Source organism: Elgaria multicarinata, chromosome 9, assembly GCF_023053635.1.
Source record: "Elgaria multicarinata webbii isolate HBS135686 ecotype San Diego chromosome 9, rElgMul1.1.pri, whole genome shotgun sequence".
NCBI lineage: Eukaryota > Metazoa > Chordata > Lepidosauria > Squamata > Anguidae > Elgaria > Elgaria multicarinata.
In genome coordinates this window covers 87,642,326-87,664,576 of record NC_086179.1, presented here as the reverse complement: position 1 = coordinate 87,664,576, position 22,251 = coordinate 87,642,326, and the positions used below count along the sequence as shown (strand labels likewise).

The following is a 22,251-nucleotide window of genomic DNA, read 5'->3' as shown; positions in this document are numbered from 1 at the left end:
TTGCAGTCACTTACGAGCGTTTCAGTTTTGGGCCACGTAGTTAATGGCTGCCAGCCTTGGAGATAGGGATGAGGAGAGAGAACCAACTTTATATTGTATTTTGTATTTGTATTTTTAACTTGTTGGTTGTTTTATGATGTTTTTAATTTTTGTGAACCGCCCAGAGAGCTTCGGCTATTGGGCGGTATAAAAATGTAATAAATAAATAAATAAATAAAATAAACAAAATGCATCCTGTTTCTCAGAATCCTTGGTCTCTGCAATGGAAATGCATGCAGCAGCTTCTCCAGATTGGAGAGACATATTCATGAATAAAGTAGTGCATCTGATGGCTGTTTCATTTAAGAATGAAAGGTTATTCATAGTAATTAGGCTGCAGTAAAAAAAAAATAAGGCAGGCGATTTTCAGTCTGGTTTAGACAAAATGAAACTCTCAGATACAATGTTACGAAGACATTGGTGCATGAGTTGTTGGGTGTTTTTTTTTTTTTTGCTTCCTCTTGCCTGAAGTCTTAAGGTATATTGAATTTAGATTTGCTGCTGTATTACCTTATTGGTTTTTAAAAATTGTTTTATGATAATGATTGTAAGCTGCTCTGAATGCTTTGAGTAGAAGAGGAGAATCTTTAAAATATAAATACCAAGCCATTAGATATTCTCCATGATTTTCTGCCAGCTTGCGCATTCCTCTAAAATTTAGAGCCTAGACCTATTTAAGCGATCATGCTCTAACACAGGAGTGACATGACAAACGTGTTTAGCAGTCATCCCTTTTTCTCGGTGAATCCTGGGAAATGACGTTTGGGAACATACGGGCTGAGATCTGTAAGAGCCCTTGCCATAATACTCTTTGGAAAAAGCCCTGACTGTTTAACTGGTATAAAGACAGATATAGTGTCTGAAGAAAAAAGGAAGAGAATAGGAAACTTAAGAGGGGTTAGCCCAAAACACCCATTCCCCGCTGCTCTGGGGACGGCGGGCAAACAAATTACCGGGCAAACTGCCACCACCCCTTAACATGTATTTATTTATTTATTTATTACATTTTTATACCACCCAATAGCCGAAGCTCTGAGCCAGGGGATACTCAGACCTTTCAGGACGCCCTGAATTTCGCATCTCAAGCCCAGAATTCTAAACAGTAGCAAAACCAAATCAGAAGGCTCTGAATTGAGTACTGAGGTTTAAATGGATTAAAGTACACACAAGTGTTGAAATAAATAAGAAATTTATTTATTTATATTTATTTTATTTATTTATTTATTTATTACACTTTTATACCGCCCAATAGCCGAAGCTCTCTGGGCGGTTCACAAAAATTAAAACCATCATAAAACAACCAACAAGTTAAAAATACAAATACAAAATACAATATAAAAAGCACAACCAGGATAAAACCACGCAGCAAAATTGATATAAGGTTAAAATACAGAGTTAAAACAGTATAATTTAAATTTAAGTTAAAATTAAGTGTTAAAATACTGAGTGAATAAAAAGGTCTTCAGCTGGCGACGAAAGGAGTACAGTGTAGGCGCCAGGCGGACCTCTCTGGGGAGCTCATTCCACAACCGGGGTGCCACAGCGGAGAAAGCCCTCCTCCTAGTAGCCACCTGCCTCACTTCCTTTGGCAGTAAGGAAGTGATTAACAGTAAGGAACTTATTAACAGTAAGGAAGGGGGAAAGGAGTAAAAAAAGGTGTACCGACAACAGACGAGATCAAGAAACCCAAAACAATCAGAGGAAACCTTTAGACAACAGAGAAACCTTTTGAAGCAATGCTGTAGCCAAAACCAATGAAGTACTTCCTATCCTATCCTTTACCGAAGTAAGGGTCTTCCTATAGGACAGGATCCAAAAAATTCCAGAATCAAAAGCCAGCTGATAGGCAAAGACTGAAGATCAAAGTGAAGACCAGATTGAAGACCGGATTCACAGATGAAGACCCGACTGCAGCTCCAGGTGACGACCAAGTAGCAACAGTAGCCCCCCCTAGCTTTATACCCCCCTCCCAGGCCCTTGAGATATGTGAGGTGAGCATCCATAGCCAATCAGTGTCAGGCTGGATCACTACCTCGGCTGCCAGGAGGGGAGGGGGGAGTGAAAAGCTCTCACTACAACCCAGCTGAAATCAGTCAGTTAATTTTGGCAGAAATTCAGCTCTGACCTTGAAGGCCTGTAGATGAGAAACCCTTACGATAACACACAGAGGTGGTTTTAATGAGTGTGTGTCAGCCCCTCTTTGCGAAATAGAACTTGTTCTCAGCAGCTAGAGTTCAACAAGAAAATGGATTTCTTCACATAGTGTACAGTCTGCTATATGCATGCACAAAATAAAAATCCAAGATCTGGCTAAATAAATAGCTAACCTACATATAGGCTAGAATTGCTTGATGTTTTCCACCTCACACGAGCCGTGTTTTAGGTACTGTTAAGTTACTACAAATGTACTTGTCATTAATTTTTCCCCTGTAGAGCCAAGCCTGACGTAGGGTTAGAAAGTTGCTCCGCGATATGTTGGGAGGTTGGGAGAAGGTGAATTATGATTTCACTGATGTTGGCCAGTCAGTGCTGTGCATAGCCAGTTTCTGCTGCAAGCATGCAGAACTGCTTTTTCCCAGTTGACATCTGTGGAGATTATCTGAACAAAACACAGTGGAGTGTGCTTCCACAACAGCAGCTCTGCTGCTCAAACTGTGTTACATTTGCACACAGCATTAGTAAATTTCATTTGTAAAGGTCAGCTAGAAGTTCTGCCTCAGTACAGTATGTTCTTTGGCGCAAAATCGGAAACTAACAAATCATATGCCTCTGCCTTAAGTGTTTTCAAGAGATGCAAAATTCATGTTTAGAAGGGTTTAGAAATACTTTATTTTTTCCTGTGTTTGAACAGATTCTCTGATTCATTGAGTTGTAGAACTTAAGTAGGTGGATTTGAATTATGAACCAGAGTTGGAAAAGTCATTTTAAGACACACACACACACACACACACACACACACACTTGCCAAAAGTTGCCAAAAGTTTCTGCTCAACTTTAAGAATGGGTAGCAGAGAAAATGATAGGAAGATGGTATCTGCCTACATGAAGAGGTGCCACACTTTGGAAATGTTTGGAATTCCTGATACAGAATTTTAAAAGCACTGATAAAATGCATGTATTTTAAGTCATATCCATGTAAAAAAAGTAGTAATCTTTTTGTTCTTTTCCCTGACTGAAGTAGCTTTTTTATTTCTGTCTCTAAGCTGTTTACCACTGGGTGACACTGTTCAACTATATATCCTTGTGACTCACAAAAGCTAAGCAAAGCTAGAAAAGAAACCTTGAACATCATCATCATATCATCATTATTTGTATTAAAGATGCTATCATGTTAAGGGCTGGTAATTTACCCATTCTTTTTCTAATTTTAAAACTGTCTAGAATAATCCCATCAATAAATTTTCTATGATGTCCTTTTCAGTGTTAAAAAATCAGACGCAATCTGTCAGCTAGGACTGAATTTGCATGGGATTCTCTACAGATTTAATGTTCTGCTGCATATTAATGAATTTCTAATTACTTTTTGGAACAATATTCATGCAAATTAACTTGTCATTTTTTTTCCAGGGGCCCATCATTTGGGTTTATGTGATTCTTCTTGCTCTTGTGTGCTCATTTCGTGTGGCTCCCATTCTCCTCTGTATTTTTCAAGTCTCCTAAATGATAATGGTAGTTGCTATAAGCTGTGTTTTACAATCATTTTTAGTTTGGAAGTCCCCGCTATGTGGTTGAATTCAGGTTCTTGGGGCCAGAGTAGCATCATGGCTTTTGCAACCCCTACAACCCCTTTTGAGCCCTAGACTCAAGCAACGTCCTTCCTTTTTCAGTCACTCCCTTCCTCGCCTAACCACACTAGACTTGTTCACTTACGTACACACGTAACAGAAAGAAAAGTCAGCCCGCCTGCCCTTGTGCCTTAACATTTAGCAGTAGCTTCATTTGTAGTGATGGCCACCAATTTAGATGGCTTTAAAAGGCCATCTAAAAGAAGAGAAGGCTGTCAGTGGCTACTAGCCCTGGTAGCTATGAGTTGCCTCCAGTAGCAGATGCAGTAAGCCTATATACACCAATTATTGGGGAACATGGGCAGGAAGGTGCTGTTGCGCTTGTGTCCTGCTTCTGGGTTCCTGGTCAACCATGGGTTAGCCACTGTTTGAACAGAATGCTGGACTAGATGGACCCTTGGTCTGATCCATCATGGTTGCTCCTGTATTCTCATGCAGAAATGAGCAGGTGAAGCTTTTCACTGTCTGGAGATGAACATTATTTATTGTCAGGGTGGATAAAAATCAATGCTTTTTTTAAAAAAAGTCAGATTTTTTTTTATTTAAACCAGATTTTTTAAATAAAATGCTTTTTGAGGAAAAATCTACCTAAAGATAGTTTTTAGAAGTATAGCTTCCAAATCACATGAGGTACTGGTTCCCCTCCATTCGGCCCTGGTTAGGCCTCATCTAGAGTATTGCGTCCAGTTCTGGGCTCCACAATTCAAGAAGGATGCAGACAAGCTGGAGCGTGTTCAGAGGAGGGCAACCAGGATGATCAGGGGTCTGGAAACAAAGCCCTATGAAGAGAGACTGAAAGAACTGGGCATGTTTAGCCTGGAGAAGAGAAGATTGAGGGGAGACATGAGAGCACTCTTCAAATACTTAAAAGGTTGTCACCCAGAGGAGGGCCAGGATCTCTTCTCGATCCTCCCAGAGTGCAGGACACGGAATAACGGGCTCAAGTTAAAGGCAGCCAGATTCCAGTTGGACATCAGGAAAAACTTCCTGACTGTTAGAGCAGTACGACAATAGAATCAGTTGCCTGGTGAGGTTGTGGGCTCTCTCACACTAGAGGCCTTCAAGAGGCAGCTGGACAACCATCTGTCAGGGATGCTTTAGGGTGGATTCCTGCATTGAGCAGGGGGTTGGACTTGATGGCCTTGTAGGTCCCTTCCAACTCTGCTATTCTATGATTCTATTTAAGATACATTATAGTCCAAAGGTTATTCATCATGAAATAAGGATTAGTTTTTAATTATGTAACATGAGGCTGTATATTCATGCAACGTTTAAATATTTTGGTAAATGCATTCCATCAATCCATTCACAATGTCATGCTCTTCCAGAGGTTTCTGTAAAATTATTGGGCAGTTTTTCAATCTAGAAGATATTATCACAGATGCTTGGTTTTACAGTTCTCAAAATTATGAATTTGTGTCTGCGGAGATCAGAATCCCATTGTTCAAATCTATGTACACAGAAGCAACCCTTTACCTCTTAAGTGCTAAGTTTCAAAAAATTCAATGAATAGAGTGCACTTTTTTGAGGCGGGGGAAGTCACTTGTTTAAACTGAGTCTTTCTGAGTAGTGATTTAAATCATGATTTAATTCAAATTGATTTAAATCAAATCCACCCTGTTAATTGTTATTTCATAGATTTATATACCATTGTCCATATTAAAAATATCTTTGTATTCCTGCTAATATTTAATATCCAAGTTGCTGTTAGGCACAGCTACAGGGTCCAGTTAAAACTACACCTGTCTAGATGCTTCTTGAATCTTACATGTTGCCCAAAGAAATAAGGAATTACAAGAACAAGGTGGTCTGTTACGTGCCTGGAGATACCAGCATTTCAACTGTGACTCTTAAGTGAGTGGCAGAAGACTAAAGGGCTGTAAGGTGGGGCAAGGTGATCCAAGCAATTACAGTGGTGTAAGAGAGGTTCGGCTATTGGGTAGGATAGAAATGTAATAAAGTAAATAAATGTGGTAACTTTGAGCCTACGAAATGTAAATTGCTTGCCTTTTTAAACAAAAGTCAAAGCAAAGCTAAAATAATCAGTGAGCTGAGTAAAATACCCCCCTCCTCCATGCTGAGGTCCTGTTGCAGGAGGCTTCTTCTCCCCAATTTTAACAACCACACTGCTTTGAGAAACTCTGTAGGGACAGAGAGGCGTTGCTTACAATGTTCGTGAAGTCTACTGAAGATGGGATTGCATGGAATGTATTTGGGAATCACTATAGTACTGTGGAAGAAGCTTCATTGCCTGCACTGATGATTTCTTTCTCTAGCGAACTCCATTGGACTGATAACATGGGTGAGCTTGTCTTGCTACCGACCACCTGTCCTGTGAGCCAGCACAAGCACGGGGATAAGAAAGGGAGTATTTTGGCATCCCCGGTCACTTCTTCACTTCCATTATGGTTCAACAGGAAGTTACTGCACTGCGTCATGGAAGACAAGAAAAGACTTAGCACAGTTTATTTATTTATTTATTTTATTACATTTATATACCGCCCCACAGCCGAAGCTCTCTGGGCGGTTTACAACAATCAAAAATAGTAAACATTAAAAGTATACAAAATTTAAAAAACATAAAAACAGTATAAAAACAGTATCCATTTTAAAACAACAATTCTGGGGTCCATTAAAAACAAACTTAATGTTAAATGCTGTTAAAATGCCTGGGATAAGAGAAAAGTCTTGACCTGGCGCCGAAAAGATAACAATGTTGGCACCAGGCGAGCCTCATCGGGAAGATCATTCCACAGTCGGGGGGCAACCACTGAAAAGGCCCTCTCCCTTGTTGCCATCCTCCGAGCTTCCCTCGGAGTAGGCACTCGGAGGAGGACCTTAGATGTTGAGCGCAGTGTACGGGTAGGTTCATGTCGGGAGAGGCGTTCCATCAGGTATTGCGGTCCCAAGCCATGTAGGGCTTTATAGGTTAAAACCAGCACCTTGAATTGGGCTCGGAAACATATAGGCAGCCAATGCAAGCGGGCCAGAATCGGTGTTATATGCTCAAACCTCCCTGTTCCAGCTGTCAATCTGGCCGCTGCATTTTGCACAAGCTGCAGCTTCCGGACCGTCTTCAAAGGCTGCCCCATGTAGAGGGCATTGCAGTAATCTAATTTGGAAGTTACCAAAGTATGGACAACTGAAGCTAGGTTATCCCTGTCCAGATAGGGGCGTAGCTGGGCCATCAACCGGAGTTGGTAGAAAGCACTCCGTGCCACCGAGGCCACCTGAGCCTCAAGTGACAAAGATGGTTCTAGGAGAACCCCCAAGCTACGAACCTGCTCCTTCAGGGGGAGTGCAACCCCATCCAGAACCGGTTGAAGACCCCCATCCGATCAGAGGAACCACCCACCAGCAGCATCTCAGTTTTATCTGGATTGAGTTTCAGTTTATTAGCCCTCATCAGTTACATAGAGCAGATAACAAGGCACCCTAACATCTCTTGTTGTGAAGATGTTAACTTCGAAATCCAGTGCCTCTAACCCTCCTAGCAAGTGTGATTCTGAGTGGATATTCTAATGAGCAGCTTCTGCTTAGTTAAGATTCTTGTAAGCAACCTGTTTATTAATTCCGTTTATATCCCACCTTTTTTCCACTTGCAAGAAACCCCCAAGGCTGCTTATGTGACCCTCTTCCTCTCCATTTTATCCCCTGTGAGGTAGGTTGGGCCAAGAGTCAATGACTGGCCCAAAGTCACCCAGCAAGCTTCATGGCTGAGTGGGGACTAGAACCCAGATCCCCTGAGTCTCAGTCCAACACTCTAACTACTACTCCACACCCTAGTGGGAAAGGTAGAAGAAAACAAATGTTCTGTATTTTTCAGCTATGGAGTTGTAGGCTTTAAAATACTTCACTGGGTGACATTAGTTAAGTGTGATACTACTTTAGTAACTGGGACCTACAGTGAAAGTCTTATAATTGGAAGACACAAGCAACAAACCCATCTGACATTATTTCTGTGATGTGCAGAGAATTCCCGCCCCTGTCCTCCCAAGAATTTGTTTTCTTCTACCTTTCCCACTACGATGTGTACAGACAGGGCTACATACTCTCTGCTTCTGTAATTAATGACTCCATTCACTGCTGGAATTATCACCATGTTTCTTAGATCTAGCAGGGATGCCCGGCTGGCCACACTTTCCACCAGTCTAATCAAGAAAACATTTGGCGATAATGTTCAGTTTTTATTTTTCAGGCATGGCTGGTCTAATTGCACGTAGCTTGCCAGACTCATAAAGTTCACCTTAGCCTCCCCCATTAATTCTATAAGGAATGGGTGGATTTGTGAGAAAAGCTCTTTGCTATATAAAATAACAGATAAACAATAATTAACAGTAAACATTTTTGCTGATACTTGGTGATTTAAAAAGTTAGCTTTTTCTTAGAGGCTGGTTTAGCTGGTGCCTTAGAGTCTTAGCAGACAATCCCTGTGCTTTGAACTGCGGGACTGGCTTTGTTAATAGTCCACTACTTGCAGTAAATTAACAGACATTTAAACAGTGCACAGATGTAAATGCTTGAATAATAGTTGGTTATTTCGTGCATATGCCCTCTTCTTTTTACTCTGCTTCCTTTAGCTCCAACCCTGTACAGTTGGAAGATATTATTATAATGAGGTTCGCAAAGTGCCAGAAATAATTCTTGATGTCAGGAAAGGTGTTTATTTCCAGATGTTATTGGCTGCATGCCGCCAATAACATGACCTGATGCATCTCTTCCAACACTTAACAGTGTAATATCCAAAGTTAGATATTTCAACATGTTAGAGAGAGGTTCATCTGGAACTTATTCATCTCCTTGTGTGGGAAATATTGGTCACTGCTTCAGACATTTTATTGGAAAGATAAAAAGAAAATGCATGAATTGTTTATGCATCCTCTTTTTTGTGCTTCCCAATATCCACAGTTCTATTTTCTGTCAAGTCCTTGAGATTGTAATTATGAGGGCAACGGCTTATCTTTGAAAGCCGTTCAAAGGAGTCGTTTTGGGATGAATTGCGGGGAGGTATAAAAATGCTGTAAATAAACAACTACAAAACCAGATAGCAGGATGAAAATAGTATTCAAACAAAGGAGAGTAGAGTTTAAGACTTTGACCTCATATTTAAAGCCATTAAAAGCCTATCAGGATAAAAAATGTTTCTACCATCCATCTAAAAGGTATTGGGGATGAGGCTGGTCTTACCTCCTTTGGGAAGGAAGTCCTAGAACTGAGGTGGTGCCACAGAAATGGCCTTGTTTCACTCTTTAGGTGGTGGGACTTAACAACAGGACTTCAGAAGATATCACAACATATGGGAAGTTCATTTAAAGCTTTATAGACAAGCATCAGCACCTTGAATTGGGCCTGGAAACAAATCTGAATCCAACACGTAAAAAACGTATGCCAGAAAGCAATATGGCTGCTGCATTTTGCACCGGCTCTAGTTTCAAGCCCTCTTCCTGAGCACCATGTAGAGTTAGTTGCATTAATCTAGTTGAGAGGTGATTAAGGCATTTTATAACTATGGCGAGATCCACTCCTTCTAGGAAGTCCAAGTAATGTAGGAAATCTGCTTCGGCATCCCTGATAGGTAGCCTCCGACTTAAAATTTCTAACAAAGAACAGGACACCACTTTCCAGAGCAGTTTGTCAGTGGAATGAGCAGCTCGTAACATCAGGAAGTCCTTTGTAATATTTAGTCAAAATCCCCTTCATTGTAATGTGAAACCTGTAGTCTTGAGTCCTACCTTCTAGAGCGTCAGAGAACAAACTTGTTTCATGTCTAGCTCTGCTCCCCCTATATTGGGAGAAGCTGTTTCAGTAATCAATCAGAATCAGACTCTGAAGTAGAAGAGTGGGCGCTAGACACAGGCTAGCCTGTACCAGTGGGGGAGAAAGCTCTCAAGGGTTCTTCACCATCTGGTGGTGAACTCTCTTTAGAGCTTATCTTGTCAAGGGCAAATAATACACAGTCTGTGGGAAGCCAACATTCTTCCAAAGGAGACAGCACGGACAGGTTAGCCAGTCTTCGAGTACGCCGCAGACTAAAATGGGCGGAGCGAAAAGAAGGCGAGAGAAAGTTGGCCTGGCTCCCATCGCATCAGAAGCTTCCTCAGAACTAGTCTCTCTGAAGTTAATGTGTCTTTCCATTCTCCTTGAAAAGACAATTGTCTCGCTTAGTTTGCATAGTTCTTTTGCCTAGGGGAAAGTTTCCAAGACTCTCTTCAGGTGGGAAGAGATGTTTATTGCTTAAATAAAGCTTTGTAGATTACTTAGCAGGTCTCATTACTATCCCCCAAGAAGGCAGGAGGTTTTTGAGAAGCATGACAACTTGCTCCATCTATATATTTCTAATTTATTTGTTTGATTTAAAATATTTCTTAATTCATGTGACAGCCCTTCAAATGTCGGGAGATGGCTATCCTGTTTTCTCTTCAGCAGCCCTAAAATCCTTCGACCTTTCCTCGTCTCCCCCATCTTTGTTTCCCTTCCTCTTGATGTGTTCATTTTAATGATGAGCTTATAGCCATTGTTTCCTGTGCCCATAGATGGCAGCACATAGCATTTTATAGAGTGCTCTGGGATGTTCAAAATGCAGCTTGTAATCCTTGCACTACTCAATGAGTTGGTATTATCTCTGCTTTGCATTTTGGGGCAGGGTGGTAAGAAGGAGTGGTTTTCTTCAGTGGCAGAGGCAAGATTCAGACTGGGGGTTTCTTCATTTGTAGCTCAGTTTCATAGCCTATGTAGGCATGAACAATTTTTGTAGTCAGAAGTTTCTTTGGTGTGTTTGCCTATCAAGCAGCTGCCTTAAACAGAACTGTCTCTTTAAAGCAGGAGTGGGAAACATTTGGCCTCCAGATGTTTGGGCCTACAGCTCCCATTAGCCCATAGCCAGTAAAGTCAATGATGGGAGTTGTGTTCCCGCTGATGTTTTGGACTACAGGTTGCCCACCCTTGCCTTAAATGTTTTGGTAGACTTCTGAATCACTCCCAAAGAGCATCGGTTCTGCTAACCCTCTTACACAGAAAGATATGTCTTTCTAGCTTAATAATTAAACTGGACTGATAGTTCTCTGTTTGCATTCTGCAAATAACCATAAGTGAAACCACTCTAACGTCTTGGGTTAAATGTGGGTACAATCTCTCTGCTAAAAGTTAACTGCCTTTGTGAGTTATGAGTTGCATCATTTTATATTGACATGCCTGGAACACTAGATTTTCCTGTTTACTGTGCTGACAGGAGTTTGTATTCTTTGAAACAAATGTAACCTTATCTTATCTTTTTAAGACACCCGTACCATAAAAAAATATTTACCTTTTGAAATGTGCCTCTACATTTCTTGTCGTAGCAGGCAAAGTTTTGCCAGCTTTATGCTTCAGTGATTTTTAAACGAGGGAAGGAATTTGGGAGGCACAGAATAACGTAAGGGAACTGTGATACATTGAAGCAGCTAAATATTTTAAGTTTCAGAGATTTGGCATTTGGAGCAAAATGTTTGGTACCAAATGGTTTGCAGCAGCAGATGAGGTTTAGCTGTTAAATCCTAAATGGTTTAGAGAGGTGGCTGAAGGTTCATATTTCTCTTAGGCAGCTTTTCCCAACTTGGTGCCCTCCAGATGTTTTGGACCAATCCAAGGATTCCTGACCATTAGCCATGCTGGCTGGGACTGATGGGAGTTGAAGTCCAAAACATCTGGAGGGCACCTGGTTGGAAGGCCGCTCTAGGAAACCATGTAACAAAATGTAAAATGTTGGCTGTTTTATTATGGTTTTAATTTTTGTGAACTGCCCAGAGAGCTTCGGCTATTGGGCGGTATAAAAATGTAATAAATAAATAAATAAACAAACATAAGCTGCATGTGAAATAACATAAGAAGCTGTGGGCAGTATCCAACTGACCCGGGCACTTCCCCAGCCCTTCCAACTCTCCCGGAAAATGCTTCACAGACAGTCAGGATGCCCTGCTGAATGTGGTGAACTGTGGTGTGTATGGGAGGGCGATCCTCAAAAATTGGGCAATGGGACCTTCCACAAGTGTAAAGGCATGGCTAGACGAGGGGTGTTGAAAGGGATATTCTCACGATTTTATGATTGTGAGATCGCCCCCCTCATCTATACGTGGCGTGTGACGGTGCAGCTGCCATTTTGGATTTTTTTAAAAAGGAAAAGCGCTCGACCGAAATGGTAAGTTTAAAAAGTTGTTCACTTCATTTTGAAAGGAAACTGAAGGGTGGATGGGTGTGGTTTGTGGGTGCGGTAGATTTAAGCTATTTAAAAAAATACATTGTTTTGAGATGAAGCTGGTAGTTTATTACAGCTTCAAGACATAGCCTATTTTTTTATGAGCTGCTGTACTGACACTGTGTGGACTGAGCACTCTTGGAAAGAGGCAACCCACCACTGCCCTCTTCATGGCTGCAGGTGGCAGGTCCTCAGCTATAATAATAATTCTAAGGACTCCCAGCATTCTGTTCTCAGCCAGTGTCTCATGGCACAGCCCCAGCAAATAGGAACAACTTTATTTCCTTGTTCCAAAGTTAGGGCCAGACCAAGGCTTGACCCCCATGCAGGAGCAGCTATTAGCACTGGCACTTTGGATAGTGCTTGAAATCCTTATGTTCCTTAAGGAGTCATTGCAGTGGCAATGAATATGTTCCTTTGTCTTGTATTAATTTGGAGTCCAGGTGGTTTTCTGGTAGCTGTTTGGCTGATTCAGCCCCCTACATTTAGTATGGACAAACCTCTGTGAGTTGGGCAAACCTCTGTGTTTTTTTAATTGTTGTGGTTTTCTAAATATATTTTTAATGTATTTGTTTTAAGTAACCATTTTTATTTATTTGTTCTAAATTTGGGTTCCTGTTCTTGTTATCTGCATTGATCACCATTTCTGCGGTGGAAAGGCAGGGTATAGATAAATATAGTGTAATTTAATGTTTAGACCCTTAGAATTGCTACAAGCTCCCCTTTTCGGTGGGAAGTTCAAGATAGCTTTTACAGTGTCGATTTGGAAGAGAGTGTGCACAGGATACTTGAGCAGGTATTATAAGGGTTGTAGAAGGCAAAGCCTGCTTTTCTCTAGACATCTTTTAGCAACTCTGCCAGTCCGCTCCAAGCTCAATCATGGGCAAAACAGTTTGCCAGAACCTCTCTCCAAGTAGGTCTGAACTGACCATCCAAACGGCCAGGGTGTTTTGCTACACTGAAAACATACCAATTAGGATTCGTAGGCCAAGGCCAAGCCTACTGAGAGAATGATCAATTTGATTTCTGATGTGCCGTTGTCACCTTATAGAAATGGCACTAAGGCTCCTTGTTCTCCAGGCTTATAGGAGCTGAAATACCTCTCTTATACACACTCTTTATTTATCAATAGCCATGTTCTAATCTCCTCTCAGCTCTACTATATTTCTTTGATTCTAAGACACACTTTTCTCCCCATATGGACTTCTCTAAAAATGGGGTGCATCTTAGAATTGCGGGTGTGTCTTAGGGTGTTTTTTTTTTCTGTTGGTGGTACTGAAATTAGTGTGCGTCTTACAATTGATGGCATCTTACAATCGAAGAAATATGGTAGTTGAGCCACATAGCCTACTCTTTTCTTCCATACACATGCTCTAACTGCCGGCATCGCTCAGAAAGAATGGAGGGTTTGGGAGAAACCTTACGGCAGACATAAATGACTGTCCTTATGGTGTGCCTATGGGATAATATTGCTACAGAACCCATAGCATTGACTGTGGGAAGAAGGGCTCTTTGGGCTGGTTCTCACGATCGCTACAACCCCTGTTGTGCCATGTGCTGGTGGCCATTGTGAATATTCAAGCCACAGTGGATGATCACCATAGCCTATCAAGGGATGCAAACCCAACACGCCAAAAAAAAGCTCATGGGTTGTGGGTGGTTTGTTAAGAAAGGGCACCAAAAACAGCCCTTGGGTTATGGGTGGTTTGTTAAAGAAGGACACCAACATAGCCCATAGGTTGTGGGTGGTTTGTTAACCACAGCAACAGCCCTCCCTCACTGGGTTCCCACGTCATGATAAACTGCAGCTCCCACCTGCTGTAGCTTGACTATTCACAATGGTCGCCAGCACGCACACCACAACATACCATGGCAATACCGTGGCTGCAGGATTCATGCGAACCAGGCTTCCGTGTGATTTGGAATAGTTTTCTGTAAATTTGTAGGGATGAGACTAGACTCAAAAAAACTCTAGTAAAGGTGTATGTTTTTAACAGCAACCTCTACACTTTATTTCTGTTCTAATGGATTAAAATTTGTAACATTTAACGATGGGTCAAATGCTGGCCCCACTAGTATTAGCATTAGGAGATATTTGTTGCTGAATAAAGTTGACTAAGCAAGAATGTTTTTTTGTGTGTGTGCGTTGCAGATAACTTAAGTGAGGATTCTGAAATCAGAGAGCCTTCTCTCATTCTAAGGAATATAATGGCTGAACCAGATTACATAGATGAAGACAATCCTGAACTAATTAGACCTCAGAAACTAGTGAATCCCGTAAAAACATCTCGAAATCATCAAGACCTTCACAGAGAACTCCGCATGAATCAGAAGAGGTAAGAAATAAAGTATAAACTTTTCAGCTACTTTAATTTTCAAAAATGAACGAACCTGAAACTTAAGCCTGGGAACTTTTTTCTCTCTCACTCACATGCATGGATTACGCCATTTTAACTGGGAGGGGAAAGATATGTCTCCTACCCCATTCTCTGGTCTTCTCCCCCCCCCCCCGCCCCCACCATTTTGGGCACTGCAGAGTGGTCCTGCATCACACAATTGTTTTAACAGTTCCAGTTGAGATACCACACCTTCCTTTGTCATTCCTTTGTCAAATCCAAGAGCCTGGCCAAGTGTTGCCTCAAGACAAACCCACAGTGATAGTTCACTGAAATAGGAAAATCTGTTTCAATGTATGTTCTAGTGTCAGGTGTCTTCCTCCCATCTGCTGCATCTTAAAATGTGCTTTGGAATATGTGCTTTGGATGATGGTATGTATTGTTTCATAGAACTAGGGGGTAGCCAACCTGGTGCCTCCAGATGTTTTCGACCACAACTCCCATAAGCCAGCAAGGCCAATGATGAGAGATTGTGGAATCTGCAGGCAAAAACGTCTGTAGGGCACCAAGTTACCTGCCCCTGCCCTAGAACAATCAGGGAGAGATCCTTTGGAAAACAGCCTGTCCTCCTTTACTTTTCTGGGGTAAGAAGGCAGAAATCTCTCCTGTTCCACGAGTGGAGTTTTTCTATATTTATATACTAAGAATGTGTCATAGAGGGATGATCTGAAGAGAACAACCACATGGCAAGATTTTCAAGGGAAGGAGAGAGTTCCAACAAATAGTAGATGGAATTTTGAACCAAGATATCAAAAAAGCTCTTGAGAATACAGACGAGGGGAAGCAAATCCAGACGTTCTGTGGTTTGTGTAACCCTGCCCTTTGCGCGTGTTTTTATAATTTGGTTTCATGGGACATGAACTGACCTTATCCAAAGTTAAGTTCCTTTTAATAAAGTTTATCTGTGTAGCATCTATACATGTCAGATGGTTGACTGTTCATGGAAATGATACTCCTGTAAACAACATCTCAATTAAGTGTTATATGGTAAGAAAATCAATAGTATGACATTTTGAAATTCTGTTCAGTCCACAGAAAGTGTATACTTGTTGCTCTCCCCAGAATAACATTTTGACTCTGGAATATGGTAGCAACATTTGTTTTTGTTTTCATCTTTTGAAGAGATCAAGTCAAAGACTAACCTTTCTTTGCAAGGAAAGGACAAAGATGGTCTTCTTCGCCATTCTTTATTTAATCTGATTTAGCTTTGTAGCCTCGTATTTGTATCCCATTTTATATACAAAATTGCAAGGCCTAGAATCTTTAGAGTCCATCTGCCTGCTCTAAAATTGTAATAACTAGAGCTTCAAATCTCTGCCCTGAATGCATGGCTTCAGTGTGACCTAGGGGGGATCTACACTACTGCTTTTAAAGCGCTTTAAGGTGCTTTAAAGCACTTTGAAAACGTTTTGAAACCTGTATGTGCAGTGTGTCCTGGGCCCCAACAGTTGTCAAAACTGTTATAAAGCGCCTTAAAGCAGTAGTGTAGATCCCCCCTTAGAGACACTTCACATATTGCACAGCACTTGACCGAAGGCTGCGGCCTACACTGGCTCTCTGCCAAGTGTGCCTTTATGATACCCATGTCTCATCGACTGTCTGATGCATCTGACCGTTTTAGGCCTACCTTTAAAAAAATGGTGTAATTAAATGTGTGCAGACTTTCTACTGTTAGTTTTACCCTACCCTGTGCCTGCTTACCCTACCCTGTGCCTGTTTGCATTCTCTTCCCCTCCTTATTGTTTCATTATGATTTTATTAGAATGTAAGCCTATGCGGCAGAGTCTTGCTATTTACTGTTTTACTCTGTACAGCACCATGTACATTGATGGTGCTATATAAATAAATAAATAATAATAATAATAATGTGTGACCGTAGCTTAAACTTGTAACGTTAGAACGAAATAGATGGGGCTTTATCAATTGCAGAGGGAAAACAATGGCAGGGGGCAAAGAAATAAAGAGTTCTGTGCCCTTCTCTTACCCGACCATCCTGAAATAATCATTGTGGGTAGGGAATTGAACTCATAAAAACATGCTTTCTTTGCACCTCATCTCCCTTGCAAACAGGTAGATTGAGGGCAAAGATCCTGATGGCATGAATGAAGCAGTGTGCACAGCCATCACCCACAGCAGTTTTTGAGGGGAGATGGTAGGCATTTTGACTTCCTGCTGTCTCCACCCTTGGTGGAGACCCTTACCTACTACATAGAACCCCTCAGACTTGTACATGTGGACACAATACATACTGTGCTTATTTCATAGCTACAAAAAATAGCCTGATTCAGAACAGATCCTTTAAAATATCCCCTGCATGTCTAAAATTAATCTGATCCTATGAGGGCATATTCTGAATTGGAGGTATATCTACGGCCGCTCAGATGTTGTCATTGGGAGTACAGCAGGATCCTGCACCCTTCCTGGAGGTGGTTGGGCAACATGGGCCCCCTGAGGTCTTCCTGAATGGGCCTGTCTCCATGTTTCATCCTCCTCTGCTTAGTAGCACAACGTGCTAGTAACAAAAAAGAACACTAGGTTTTGGTGGGCATTTTCCACCCCGTTTCTGTGTCTACTCTCTGTCTTTCTGTGGACCTGAAAATGGCAGACTCAGACTTGATTCATATTTACCTTTTCACTAATAGCCATTCCAAAACGGCATGTGAACAACCAAGTTGATAGTTACAACCCATTTTTCTATCATTGATGATGGATTATTAAAAAAAAAGAACAGTTCTAAATGTTCAGTGGGGCACATATTTGTTAGGTTAACTAAGGTACTTTATAATAAAAAGGCAGCCTGAACTAAATCATGATATTTAGAACAAGTGGATTATTACCTATTCAAACTTCATAGCCGGTGTGACATTTTTGTTCTTTCTGTCCATACCACCAGACTTGCCAAATCGGGCAGTTCTCCTAGTCTCCTGATGACTGAAACTCTCCCAAATACCTTATTTCAACACACACAGTATTTCTCAAATGACTCTGAAAAGTACACTTGTGTTCAGTCCCAGTGTATTCAGAGAAAGTTGGCGGTGAGGTGTGCCCTACTTTCATTAATGGGATTAAACATCAAAGTCCAACTAGCACCTTGGAATTTTTTTATTAAAGACCTAGAAAGAGTATTATGGCTCTTATTGTGTAATTTTTGAAGCAGACTTGGGTGGAACTGAACTATATCCACACAATAGCATGAAGCCCTTTCAAGTAATCTCCTTTCATTTCTTTCTCTCTTTCTCATTCTCATCCCCCCTCCCCAGTAAATCTCTCTTCAGTGCTTCCATTTTTGTTATGTTGATTCTTATTAGAGTACGTAACTCTAGATTTTTCCTAGTTTTCATCAAAATGGCAGTTTGCAATCACCATACCAAGACGCAGGCTGCCGATTTCTGGAGCTAAGCTTCCTTTCCCTTTCATTCTTGTATTTGTTCTTAAAAAGGAAAAATAGGCTGCTAAATCTTAACTTTTCCCGTTTTGCACTTTCAAATCTGAAACAAGCCTGCCAGCTCACTTTAGATTTGTGAAACAAAAGCCAAACACAGCCAATTCTTTGAAATCTGAGAGTAGCCTGTTGTTGTTTATTCGTTCAGTCGCTTCCGACTCTTCGTGACTTCATGGACCAGCCCACGCCAGAGCTTTCTGTCGGCTGTCGCCACCCCTAGCTCTCCCAAGGTCAAGTCTGTCACCTCCAGAATATCATCCATCCATCTTGCCCTTGGTCGGCCCCTCTTCCTTTTGCCTTCCACTTTCCCTAGCATCAGCCTCTTCTCCAGGGTATCCTGTCTTCTCATTATGTGGCCAAAGGACTTCAGTTTTGCCTTTAATACCATTCCCTCAAGTGAGCAGTCTGGCTTTATTTCCTGGAGTATGGACTGGTTTGATCTTCTTGCAGTCCACGGCACTCTCAGAATTTTCCTCCAACACCACAGTTCAAAAGCATCTATCTTCCTTCGCTCAGTCTTCCTTATGGTCCAGCTCTCACAGCCATAGGTTACTACGGGGAATAGCATTGCTTTAACTATGCGGACCTTTGTTGTCAGTGTGGTGTCTCTGCTCTTCACTATTTTATCAAGATTTGTCATTGCTCTCCTCCCAAGAAGTAAACGTCTTCTGATTTCCTGGCTGCAGTCAGCGTCTGCAGTAATCTTTGCGCCCAGAAATACAAAGTCTGTCACTGCCTCCACGTTTTCTCCCTCTATTTGCCAGTTATCAATCAAGCTGGTTGCCATAATCTTGGTTTTTTGAGGTTTAACTGCAACCCGGCTTTTGCACTTTCTTCTTTCACCTTTGTCACAAGGCTCCTCAGCTTCTCCTCGCTTTCAGCCATCAGTGTGGTGTCATCTGCATATCTGAGATTGTTAATGTTTCTTCCTGCGATTTTAACCTATGGCTGGCATTTTCTTTTTTCCATGATAAAGTGGAGGCAATGTTGGGGGGTGGGAAAGGTTGCTAGATTAGTTTTGGTGCAGAGAGTAAGGTATGGTGTTAGTAGATGAAGTATGAGCTACAACGTGGTGAGCAGTACCAAAGCCCACCTCTACCATCCAATATTTTACAGACATAAGAACTATTCTCACCCTTAATAAACGCCAAGGCTGACTTCTCCTTAGAGCTGATCATGTGGAAAGCTGACTGTTTAGAATCCCAAAGGTCTCCCCTAACCCACTACTATCCCAACAAAGAGGGAAGGCTGGAATGGAGTCATTCACTAGCTCATCCTTTGCCTTCCCTCCCAGGAAAAATGGGGAAAGCTCTGGGTGAACAGAAAGAGCAGGAGAACCCCTTGCTTCAGTGTTGGCTGGGCTTCTGAGCAGGTAACATTTGCAATTTGGGAGTTCATTGCAACTCCACCAATAAAAGCTCAGTGAACGGGGAGATGGTAAGGAGCTATTCCCTGCTTCTTAGGCCTGGGGCTGATTCTCCTTCTTGGGAGAGAAAGCAATGAATGGGCTGAAACGTGTGTTTGAAGCCACTCCAGCCTCCCCTGCCTTGTCAGAATAGTGGAGAGTGAGACCTGTGGAACTCTAAACCTGCCCCACACCCCGTGTGTAAGTGCAACATGTAACCAGGCTCTAAATGTGTGGTGGACACAGCACTGCTTGTCCCAGGCCTGCCCTGACTCCCTCAAGTGTAACATCTTGTGTTAATTGTCATCATCAACAATGCACATGAGTCTTATTTCCTTTCTTTGTAGTCCCTATGGGCTTTTGATTCAGGCCCAGAGTCAGAAATCTGGTGGTGAAAAGACAGAGAGCCAGTGTGGTGTAGCGGCTAAGGTGTTGGACTGGGAGTCGGGAGATCCGGGTTCTAGTCCCCACTCGGCCATGGAAGTTCACTGGGTGACTTTGGGCCAGTCACAGACTCTCAGCCCAACCTACCTCACAGGGTTGTTGTTGTGAGGATAAAGTGACGAGGAGGAGGATTATGTTCGCCATCTTGGGGTCCTTGGAGGAAAAAAGGCAGGATATAAATGTAATAAATTAATAAATAAAATAATAAATATGGCTACACTGGCGAGAGCAGTGTGTGTAAGTGAATCTGCATGCAGCTAGCCCAATATATTAAAAAATACATTACAGTATTTCTTCAATTCTAAGACGCACTCCCCCCCCCCCATATAAACATATCTAAAAACGGGGTGCGTTTTAGAATCGCGGTTGTGTTTATTATTTCTTAGAATCAAAGCTTTTTTTTCTGTTAGTGGTACTGAAATTAGTGTGCCTCTTACAATCGATGGCATCTTACAATCGAAGAAATACGGTATTGTATTAAATATTGATTAATATGATAAAATATTAGTACCTAATGCTTGTCAGTTGACCCAGTGCATTTGTACTTGCTGGCCTGATCATTGTAAGATGGAAGCCGGTTTAGTTCTTTCTGAGCATTTAGGTCTTCTTCAATATCTTCAGAAATGAGCAGGATAGAAACTTAAAGTTTCTTTTTCAATATGCCACATCTGCATCGCCAACCACTATTTTGGAGTTCTTGCAACTTCAGTTGGTTACGTTACTTTGTCAAGTACCATCTAGATTGATGCAATTAAACAACAGGCGATAATATTGCTTGTTTCTCCTCCCACAACTAGAATGGTCTAGTCTCCTTTAATGATGGAAAGAGTGGCTGGGAGGTGGGGTGGCATTCAGTTGTCACCTTCTATGAGAACTACTGCTTGTATTCCATCATTGGATGTTGCACTGTAGCACCCTCTAGTGACAAATACTAGTGTTGGACCACCAAGGTAACCACTGATGTCTGGCTCTCAGGATTGCCACCTTTTTATGGATGGTCCTGAGGAGATGCTAGTTGGCTATGGGATGCAACTTGCTCGTTTTCTTCTGAGGCTCAGTGAGGGCACACATTGAGGATCTTCCAATAAACCATGTTTCTCAGAAGATGATTACAGAGCACTGGTTTCCCAACATATCGTGGAAGGGCCAAAGTTACTCAAAGAACCTAGCCTCTATCTTGATAGAAAATACAACATAATAGAGAGTGTAAGATTATGAACCAAGTCCAAAAGTCTGCATCCAGGGAACTTATGTGCCACCCTCCAACTGCCGCCCCACAACTACGCAAGGATTATCAAGCTTTGAGGGAGGAGAGAGATGGTTTCTCCTCCTGTAGCTTCTTGTTACTGTTTTATATCATTTTATTAATATTTATTGTCTTAATACTTTTATGTAAACTGTTTTTTGAGGGGTTGCCTGAAAAATGGCTTATAAATTACTTTTAAGTACATAAAATAATTCATGGCACATAGGTATTACTGGCTGTAGTACAGTTAAGTATTTTTAGACTCTAGATTTAATGGTCTTACACACACACACACACACACACCCCGTTAGAAAGTAATGCATCTACTTCACTTCATTTCAAAATGGGCTATTCCAGTCATGGTGCATTTTGAGAGCCCACCTGTTCATTCTGCTGAGCGGGATCTGGACATGCGTTCCAAAATTCAATCCTGATAATACCACTGATTAATAGCCTATTTGTATTTGTATTTTTAACTTGTTGGTTGTTTTATGATGATTTTAATTTTTGTGAACCGCCCAGAGAGCTTCGGCTATTGGGCGGTATAAAAATGTAATAAATAAATAAATAAAATAAATATTTTCCAAGCCCATATTGATAAAATAAAGCACACGTTAATAGCCCCTTATTATCCTACACAGCAAACTTAGTTTGCAAAGCAGGATTGACTCAATGACACCCATCATTATATTTCTATAAAACCCTCGGTTCTTTTTTTTTTTAAAGAAATCTTTTTTGCTGCCTGAAGAAACTCTTCTCTGTTCCAAAATTGTCCTGCCCCAAAATTGTCCTGCCACAGCTGCCAACACACACACACACACACACACACACAGTCAAGGAAACATGGATTTTGAAATTTATTGACTTCCAATGCCGCTTTGCATCTTGAAGCTGGTGTTATTTCTATCCATGCACAGGCTTGGATGAGGACACTTACTTACAGCAGTGGCTGTATTTAACTTCAATGGGTCTGCTTTCCCTAGGACTCCCACAAAAGTTGCTGTATGAAAGCTGCTGATAGGAAGCTAAATTTAGCTGGCTTTTCACCTCAATATTTATTAGGCTTAGGGGTTGTTCAAAGCTAAAGAAATATTGAAACATTAAATGACAATGCCTGTCCACAATGAGGAAATTGAGCTCCCGTCTTAAACAGGCCTCGCTTAGTCCCTCGGATAAGATTCCGCCATATTTACAGCAGCTTACATAACCTAAACGTAGAATAGTGTTTTCAAGTGCATGTCTTAATGTGCTTCCTTCAGCGGTT

At 41.5% G+C, this 22,251-nt stretch overlaps 1 protein-coding gene across 2 annotated transcripts in view; it reads left to right on the top strand.

The window, feature by feature from the left end:
* FAM107B (family with sequence similarity 107 member B) overlaps positions 1-22,251 on the top strand; it is a 66,150-nt gene that overhangs the window by 37,090 nt on the left and 6,809 nt on the right. For both annotated transcript variants that reach the window (XM_063134293.1, XM_063134294.1), the window contains exon 2: positions 14,207-14,390. In XM_063134293.1, coding sequence (XP_062990363.1) covers positions 14,263-14,390 — 128 coding nt within the window. In that variant the 5' untranslated portion in view covers positions 14,207-14,262. The remainder of the gene's footprint in view (positions 1-14,206; positions 14,391-22,251) is intronic.